Source organism: Eumetopias jubatus, unplaced genomic scaffold (assembly GCF_037043125.1).
Source record: "Eumetopias jubatus isolate StellerSeaLion01/CBP00866 unplaced genomic scaffold, mEumJub1_p1.0 scaffold_1, whole genome shotgun sequence".
Taxonomy (NCBI): domain Eukaryota; kingdom Metazoa; phylum Chordata; class Mammalia; order Carnivora; family Otariidae; genus Eumetopias; species Eumetopias jubatus.
The window spans coordinates 211,574,019-211,583,541 of record NW_028274807.1 but is presented as its reverse complement, the minus strand read 5'-3'; the positions used below and the strand labels follow the sequence as shown (position 1 = coordinate 211,583,541).

Genomic DNA, 9,523 nt, shown 5'->3' with positions numbered 1-9,523 from the left:
GTAAAGCTTGTATGATTCTTCTGTAAAGAAGAACTTTGCCTCATCACAACAGTTTGGCAATCATAAAATATTGTTCACAAAGGAGAGAGGGATATATTCTTGATTCTTTCCTTTTAGAATTTTCAGAATTTTGAGTTGATATCCTGGCCTCCTCCAGTACTGACCATTAGGGTTTTTTTTTTTAATATCGTTATGAACTCATGATTTTGCTTTAGATTTGATGATTTCAACACACTGCAGTCATTATTTATTAAATTGTTCCATCTTAAGCCAGGGGGAGCTCTTTTTTTAAGTTTTCTCCTGTATCTTTTTGACACAACCCCATTAGCCTTTGCTGGGTTTCTTGCTTTCTGCTATATGATGTTCCAGACGCACCTTGAACATTTTGTGTTCTACACTGGACTCAGCTGTTTCTCAAATGAGCCCTGGTTTCTTTCATGGGCAAATGACATTTAGAGGCATGTTGGTACTGGGGGGCCCATTGCTCCTCAGTGCCTATTGACTGTAGACATTTTTAGTAGTTCAGACTGGAAAAAAAAGTTTAAAAACGAAAAATAATTGCATCCTGTATTCCTGATGCCTAGTTCTTGGATAGGGAGGTAAAATCCTAACAGGGAACTGTACTGTGTGTGTGGCGGGGTGGGGGGTGTCCCTCTGAAGCTAGTATGAGGAGACTTCTAGGTTGTATGTGTTGAGTGTCTGTTAAGTCTAGACTGTCATGGCTTCTTTCTTCTCTAGGTGTGCTTGCTCAGAATCCTGTTTGGTAAGGAGGGAGACATACAAGAGGAAGAATGGCTGCAGGATTGCTGACAACGTGGTCACAGGTATAGAGGAAATTACTCTGTTTCCAAAAAACATTGCTGTTCCAAAGGACACATCTCTTGCCCCTGACCTACAGCTTCAACTGAACTGGCCTCAGTCTTCCCCAGTTCTCTGGGCCTCTTAAAACGAGACAAAAAAAATGCCTTAGGAAAGGTTTCTATTACTACAGCATTTGTTAATTTCTTTTTTTCCCAGATCTTCCTCCAGGTTGAATATTAGTTTCGTATTCTGCTGGGTGCTATGCAGGACAAGAGAGATTTTTCACTAGGAAAATCATTCATTTTCCGAGTATTTTTCTCATCCAGCAGTACAGTCAATCTATACTCGATCTTGACTAAGACTGGAAGAGTCCTAGTGGTGCAAAGATCAGGTCAACTATATATTAGACAAGCTGGTAAAAGCATGAGTCTGGATGAGATAGTCTAGGCAGGGCGAGCGAAAGAAGAGAGTTCCAAGAACTGAGCCTCGGGGCAGGTAATGGGAGGCCTCCGAAGCACATGTGAGGCTGCTGTGTGCTGGTCTCCTTCCCCAGTGCTAGCAGCCTCCCCCGCCATTCTTTTGCTGCATTGTTAGAGATGGGCCTTGCCTGAGCCACAATCCTGTGTTTCAGGATTCAGTGACCTTTGAGGAGGTGGCGGTGGACTTCTCCCAGGAGGAGTGGGCACTGCTGGACCCTGCTCAGAAAATCCTGTACAGAGATGTGATGCTGGAGAACTACAGGAACCTGGCCTCCGTGGGTAAGATTGGCCTTATTCTTTCATATTCTCATTTCTTCATGCAGCAGATGGTCCTTCCTCACATATGTTCCAGGATATGTGAAAAGAATGACAATACATGGTAAACACAAAATGAATGGCCCCAGCCCTTGTGGGGCAGTCTCATGGCTTCCTCTAAAAGTGCACTGATTTCATCAAAAAAAAAAAAAAAGTGCACTGATTTCATTTTCATTATTATTACAAGATTTAGGTAATTTGCAGTATGTGTCTGCTCTTGGGCTTGGATTTCGAGGGTCAGTTCCCTGTGGATAGGGCATACATAGGTGTCTGTTTGGGGGATCTTGTAAAAGAGCTCAGATTTGATTCTTTGGTCACTCCTGAAGTTGTACTTGCCTGTCTTCAGAATCCCTAAATATCAAAAGTATCGGAATCAGTTTCATGGACAGATTTTTTGTCTCCTTCACAGTTCCCCCACCTCACATGTCTTTCTCTATGAGCAGGGTATCCTCTCTGCAAACACAGTCTGATCATGGAGGTGGAGCAGGAAGTGCTGGGGACTGAGGAGGGGGCAGTTCTCCAAGGTGCCTGTACAGGTGAGCCCCAGGCAGAAAGGAGTCATTAAGGAGCAGGCATGGTGAGGGATGGTCCATTTGGGACTGTCAGTGTGTGGCAGAACTGGGCCATTATGTGAGCTTTCCATCTTTCACCATCTTGCCATTCATTCACATTTTTGTGTGGTCTCAGAGAAAAAGCTGTTTTAATTCCTCTTTCAATTTGACATTTCCTTGAATACATTTGTTCCATTTTCCCTACTTTGCTTTCAAGATAATACACTCTCCTATTATCTCAAACCTCCAGAATCCTTTCTAAGTAAAATACTTCCCATTTCCATTGCTTGTTCCTATCATTGGCATCTTCTCCCAGAGCCAAGTTCCTGGAACTGTCCCTCTGGCCACAGTTTACATCTTCTCGTTCACATTTCCTTTCCATATTTAATGTTACTGAAAACAAATCCATAGGGTGCCCACCTCCTTTTTTCTGTTATCCCTATTTTTTATCCCAATAGTTACAAAAATTTTCAATTTCAGATTGGGATATTCAACTGAAATCAAAAGATGGAATTCTTATGCAGAATGTTCCTGGGGAAAAAACTTGCAATGGCATAAAAACGGTAAGATTCACCAGGAATGATTTCTGATTTTTTTTACAGTAGGAGAAGTCTTTGAATGCCACTGCGTTAAAGCACCAGCTTCCAAATGAGGCAAGACAGAGAGGCAGGTGGCATTCACTCACCAGAAAGCTGTCTCAGGAGAGTCTTCCTGAATCTCATAAAATTAGAGAAATCTCTCAACCAAGCTCAACACTTGCTGCCCCACAGAGAACACCAAAAAGTAAACATTTATGTAAATATGATCCCAGTGTTAAGTGTTTAATACATAGTTAATTCATTCTTTACTCATTATTGGCAAAACTCTGTATTTAGGATGCCCTTTGTTAGGAATGATGGAGTCCTGGGTTAGAGCATTCAGTTGATCCAACTTGAAGGAACTAATAGGGGAAAAAAATCACATACATGCACTGAAAATAGTAAAAATGTCAGTCATAATCATGTACTTCCTATGTATGGCAGAATCCACACAGAAAAGAATTCCCATGAGTGTAAAGAAAGTGAGAAAGTCTTTAGTCACTACTTACTCCTTGTTCTACAGGCACCAACTCAACCTGGCAAGAAACCCTTGGAATTTGATCATTGTGGAAAATTCTTCAGAAAGAACTATCACTTTACACATACAAGATATTGTGAGGGAGAGAAATGCTACAAATATAAAGAACATGGGAAACACCTTGGCCACACCTCAGCTCTTAGCAGTCATGTAAGTACTCACAGTGGAGAGAAAACTCGTGAGTTTAATGATTGTGGCAAAACTTTCAATCAAGAGGCATCCCTTAGGAAACACTTAAGGACTCTCAAAGGAGAGAAATCTCATGCGTGTAATCAATGTCTTATGTCCTTCAGCTTACACCCTTCCTTTTCAGTACATGTGCAAGTACCTACTGGAAAGGAACTCTGTGAATGCTGTGATCATGGAGAAAGAGCCTCCCTTGGTGTCCACAAAACAACATGTACCATGGAGGAAAGCTCAGAATGTAAGGAGCACGGGAAAGCGTTCGCCAGCTCCTCGTCCCTTCACAAATGTGGGAGACCTCATGCTGGAGAGAAGCCTTATGAATGTAGTGACTGTGGGAAAGCCTTCATTTTTCAGTCTTCCCTTAAGAAGCACGTGAGATCTCACACTGGAGAGAAACCTTATGAGTGTAATCACTGTGGAAAATCCTTCAGCCAGAGCTCTCATCTTAATGTGCACAAAAGGACTCACACTGGAGAGAAACCCTACGACTGTAAGGAATGTGGCAAGGCTTTCACTGTTCCTTCATCCCTTCAGAAGCATATGAGAACCCACACTGGAGAGAAGCCCTATGAATGCAGTGACTGTGGGAAAGCCTTCATCGATCAGTCATCCCTTAAGAAACACACACGGTCTCACACGGGAGAGAAACCTTACGAGTGTAGTCAGTGTGGAAAATCCTTCAGCACAGGCTCTTACCTCATTGTGCACAAGAGAACTCATACTGGAGAGAAAACCTATGAGTGTAAAGAATGTGGGAAGGCCTTTAGGAATTCCTCCTGCCTAAGGGTACACGTGAGAACTCACACAGGAGAGAAGCCCTATCAATGTGTTCAGTGTGGAAAGGCATTCAGCACCAGCACTAACCTTATAATGCACAAGCGAATACATACTGGGCAGAAAGTATGAGTGAAATGACTATAAGAAAGCCTTTATTGGGCCTTTACACCTCATTCCTCATTTTAGAATTCACACTGGAGAGCAGCCCTGTTGTGACCCATGTAGAAAGCCCAGGCACGATTCTTGACTTACGCTATACTGGGACCAATCTTAACGAATGTTATCCTTCTGTGATTGTCTTTATCAGTGAGTGTCTCATCCTGAAAGTGTGACAGCATGTTAACTGATGAGTATTAAAGGTTATATGGCACTCTAAATTCCCCTTAACCTACATCACAAAAATTTTGATAAATAATGTTTTCATCATAATTTAGTACTAAATGTTGTCCAATTCTCATCAAGATGTCTTGGACCTATATGTTATTTAGAAATGTATTTTATAATGTGCAGACTCTGCATATTTTAGTTATTTTTTATAGATTTCTAATTTAATTGGATTATACACAAATGCGTGGTCTTCATGATACAGATTCTGTATGACATTATTCAAACAGAAAATTGTTGGAGACTTGCCATGTGGCCCAATGTGTCAGATACAACAAGTATTCCCGGATCCATTCCTCCCTCCCTTTCCTAAAGTAACAGAACTACAGTTGTATTCAAGTTGGCAGTGTGGACAGTTTTTTAAGGAACTCTCTCAACTTTCTTGGCCACCATGAGTGCCCATGAGCCCTTGGTTCTGGCCAGTGAGACATAGGCAGAGGCCATGGCTTATGGGTTCTAAAAAAGCCCATGGCAATGGGAGTATCTCAGCTGGCGTCTTCACCATTTGCCCTGTGTTTCGTCTCTTTTTCTTTCCTAGAAAATAGACCAAGAGGATGATAGTCAGAGGCTACTGATTATACAACAGGGACATACAGTATTATTTGGTTGTACCAACCTTGGGTTGGTTATTTCTGGGCTTCATCTAACCCAAGAAAAATAAACTCCTAACTGATGTAAACCATCTGGAGGGAAGCTTCTGTTACAAGGGATTTCAGTTAGCTGATAACATCTCATATGTGGTCAAGTTTTATGAATCCCTTTAAGTGTGTTTGAAAACAGTGCCTATTCTGTAATTGTATAATCAGTGTGTCTGACAGATGAATCTTTTGTGTTTTTAAAATTTGTGTCACTACAGACCTTCTCTCCTCATTTGCCCTCTATTGAGAGAGGTATGTTAAATGTGTCACTATCACTGTGGGTAGTCAGATTGTTTTTTTAAGTTCTGTCTCACTTTGAGGCACTATAGCCAGATGCATACAAATGTCATTTTATATTTCTTTTTTTAAAGATTTTATTTTTATTTATTTATTAGAGAGAGCATGAGAAGGGTGAGGGGCAAGGGGGAGAAGCAGGGTCTCTGCTGAGGAGGGAACCTGATGTGGGGCTTGATCCCAGGACCCTGGGATCATGACCTAAGCCGAAGGCAGACACTTAACCAACTGAGCCACCCAGGAACCCCTGTCTTTTCATTCTTATATAGTGCCCATTTTTCTTCCCTAATAATGTTATAATTCACTTGGTATAAATGTAAACTATTGACCTAGCCTTTAACAATTTCTCCTTACCAGTATGTAAGGACAATCAGAAACAACTTACCTCTCTCCTCAGCACTATGTGGTGGTGTTCCCTGCGACACCAAGGGTGGATCTCCTCAGCCACTACATCTCCTGTGGGAGACAAAGAGAACAGGAGGTCCTTAGCAGCCTTCCCTGCCAAGACAGCAGCAGCCCTCACATATGTCTCTGTTGTTCCTTGCTTCACTTCTGTGATTTGTTCCCCTGCCTACCTGGTTTCGTGTTTCATGGAAAAGGGGAAAGGGTAAGAACATTTTTCCCTGCTCTCCCTAAGAAACCTCAGGAGGTTTCTCAACTCAAACCAGTTTGTAAATCTCCTGGTCAATGTGCATGGGCTCTCAAGTGCCACTGCCTATCAACATGTAAGAGCATCTTGAAAACCAAATGTTATAAAATTGGGATTTCCCCATATTGCTCTTTTGGAGAGACTCCAGTCCCTCTGAGGTTGAAAGGGATAGTCTAGAAAGGCAGGCCACTTCACATAGCAAAGGTCCACTCAGGACTCAGGAGTTTATAGGTAAATACCTAAAGAAAAAAAAAATGGGGAAAGATGAAAGACCAAAAGAAAAAAAGTATAGCTACAGGGGCTTTATGTGGCTACAAGTAATCCCTCCTTTCCCAAAGAGCGGGAACTTTAAATCTTCTGTACCAAGTAACTGTCAGGTCTAAGAAACATAATGTTAGTCTTCAATTGCTTACTAATTTAAAAACAACAATGAAAAATAAATCCATAGATACAGGGGAGAAAATAAAAGGTAAAGTAAGTTATATACATTTGTAACATTTAATATAGATATATATGTAAATTATAAAATGCACACAAAACTAAATTAAAACAAAGATCCATAATTTGAACCAATTGAAAACCTAGTTTATAAAAGTTTATATGTTAAAAACTTACATAACAAGTTTTATATATAATTATATAACAAATATGTCACAAAAGTTATATATTAAAAATTTACATATCAAAAAAGGGGCACTAAGGCTTTTGAGCCTTCACAATGTAAATTCTAAATTAACCATAACATTGCTAAAATATACTAATTGACAAGGCTTCATAAATTGTAATCAATATTAGGGCTCAAGTGATAGTTATACCTGGGGACCCCACTAAATTTAAACATTTCTCCTATAATCATAAAAAATAATTTAGAAGAAAATAGGTGTACCTCACTGCAATTGTAGTCGTGTCTAAATTTCCCATAGTTATTGTACCCATTGCCCTAAAATATCCCATCTTAAGCATAGATGCCCTGACAACGATGAAAAATAAATAAAGGTCTTTGGCTTTATTCCTTGATAAAATGTGATTCCGTGGACACTTAGTTAAAATAATTAATATGCCTCAATATGTGTTAAAACTGACCTAAGTTTTAAAACTTACTATATAAACATAACTAATAAAGAGGTGCTTATTTCTATGGCTTCTCCACTTAATAATTCAATTTTGCCTATTTCAAAACTTGAGAATAAATAAATAGCTATATCTTTTGGTTGTTAACTGAGTAAAGAGCAGTTAAGAGTTCCTAGACTGTGCGAATGGCACTGCTAGCCATATGTGACGAAGCACTGGAATGTTACTGCTTTCTATCTCTTACTTTAAACAAAAACAAATGGATCAAAGTCAACCATTAAGACAAAACTGCAAAATTCCTAGAAGAAAGCATAGGAGGAAAGCTTCCTGACATTGAATTTGGCAATGGTTTCTTAGATTTGATACCAAAAGCAATTTGCAATCAAAGAAAAAATAAATTGTAGCTTATCAAAATTAAGATCTTTTGTACTTCACAGGTCAATCATCATTTAAATACTTTTGTACTCCAAAGGACACATCAAGAAAGTGAAAGACAACCCATAGAATGGGAGAAAATATTTGCAATTCATACATGCAAAAAGCAACTTCTATACAGAATATATAAAGAATTCTTACTACTCAACAATAAAAAAATCCAATTTTAAAATAGACAAGAGATTGGAAGAGACATTTCTCCAAGGACATAACAAATAGTAACAAATACATGAAAAGATACCATTAGTCATCAGCATCACTGGTCAGTAGAAAAATGACCCAATCACAAGGAGATACCACTTCTCACCACTTAGGATAGCTAATACGTAAAAACAAAAATTAACAAGTGACATTGGGAAATAGGAACTCATACACTGATGGATAGAATGTAAAATGGTGCAGCCACTTTGGAAAACAGTCTGGTAGTCCTTCAAATATATAGTTACTATATGACCCAGCAATTCCACTCCTAGGTAGATACCTGTGGTAATTTTATGTGTCAACTAGACTGTGTCATGAAATACCCAGATATCTCATTAAATGTCATTTCTGGTGGTGTCTGTGAGCATGTTTCAGGGGATTTGCATTTGAATCAATAGACTGAGCATAGCATATCACCCTCCCCAACATGGGTAGACATCATCCAATCCGATTTAGGGTCTGAATGGATCAAAAAAGCAGAGGATGACTGAATTCTCATTCTCTGTCTGATTGTTGAACTGGGATAATGATCTTCTCCTGCTTTTGGTGCTCCTGGTTTTCCGGCTTTGAAATAGGGACTGAAATCTATCCCGTGGGCAGCCTGGCTCTCAGGTGTTTGAATGGCACCACCTACTTTCATAGGTCTCTCGATTGGGGTGGTATATTGTGAGACTTTTCAGCCTTCATAGTTATATAAGTAGTTCCTTACATAAAAGTCATGTATGCATATAATAAGTACATATAATGTATATTATGTCCATTGTATGTGTGTATATATAATCTTTCTGAGCTCACCATAAAAAGTTAAGGGCTGTAGGTTCTATTTTTCTGGAGAATTGACTAATAACAATACCCAGGATAAATTAAAATATGTCTGCACACACACAAAAATATGTGAATGTTCAGAGCAGCATAACTCATAATACCCACAAAATGTTAACAACCCAAATGTGAATCAACTGATAGGTACGTAAATAACATGTGGTATATCCATAGGATGGAATAGCAGTCAGCAATAAAAAAGAATGATAAGCACTACAACACATATGAACCTTGAAAACATGCTAAGTGAAAAGCTGTTAGCAAAGGATTTTGTGATTTCATTTACATGAAATGTCCAGAAAAGGCAAATCTATAGAGTCAGAAAGTACATTCATGGTTACCTACACATTAAGAGAGGAGGAAAATGGGATTATGACAGCCAAAGGGTACTTTTGGAGTGACAAAAAAAAAGTTCTAAAATTGTGCTATTTGCACAACTCTGGAATTTAATTCTAAAAAAATTGAATGTTAAAGTTTCAAATGCACAAATTGTAGGTTATGTGAATTATAGCTCAATAAAGCTGTTCCAAAAAACAACAAAAAAAAAATCATGGTATAGCTGCATCATTAGAAGCATAAAAAATTTCTTGTCTCTGAAGCAACTAGAGCAGTAAGGTGCAACATATATTAGCTGCCATTATATTTTTACCACAATATTAGAACTTAATATTAAGATATTATAATTTTTAAAAGTATGATATGGGTATTAGTATTACTGGCACAGAAGAGTCTAGAAACGTATACCGACACATACAGGAATTTAATAAAGATGGAATTTCACATGACTAGGTCAAGAAAAGTTTA

The 9,523-nt window shown here is 38.8% G+C and overlaps 1 protein-coding gene across 1 annotated transcript; it reads left to right on the top strand.

Annotated features, from left to right (window-relative positions):
• Positions 1-737: 737 nt before the first annotated feature.
• ZNF177 (zinc finger protein 177) lies at positions 738-6,657 on the top strand. Its single transcript, XM_028088900.2, has 5 exons — positions 738-824; positions 1,433-1,559; positions 2,039-2,131; positions 2,627-2,709; positions 3,248-6,657. Exons 1-5 carry the CDS (start codon positions 792-794, stop codon positions 4,352-4,354), a joined length of 1,443 nt encoding a protein of 480 aa, XP_027944701.2. The 5' UTR covers positions 738-791; the 3' UTR covers positions 4,355-6,657.
• Positions 6,658-9,523: the final 2,866 nt, after the last annotated feature.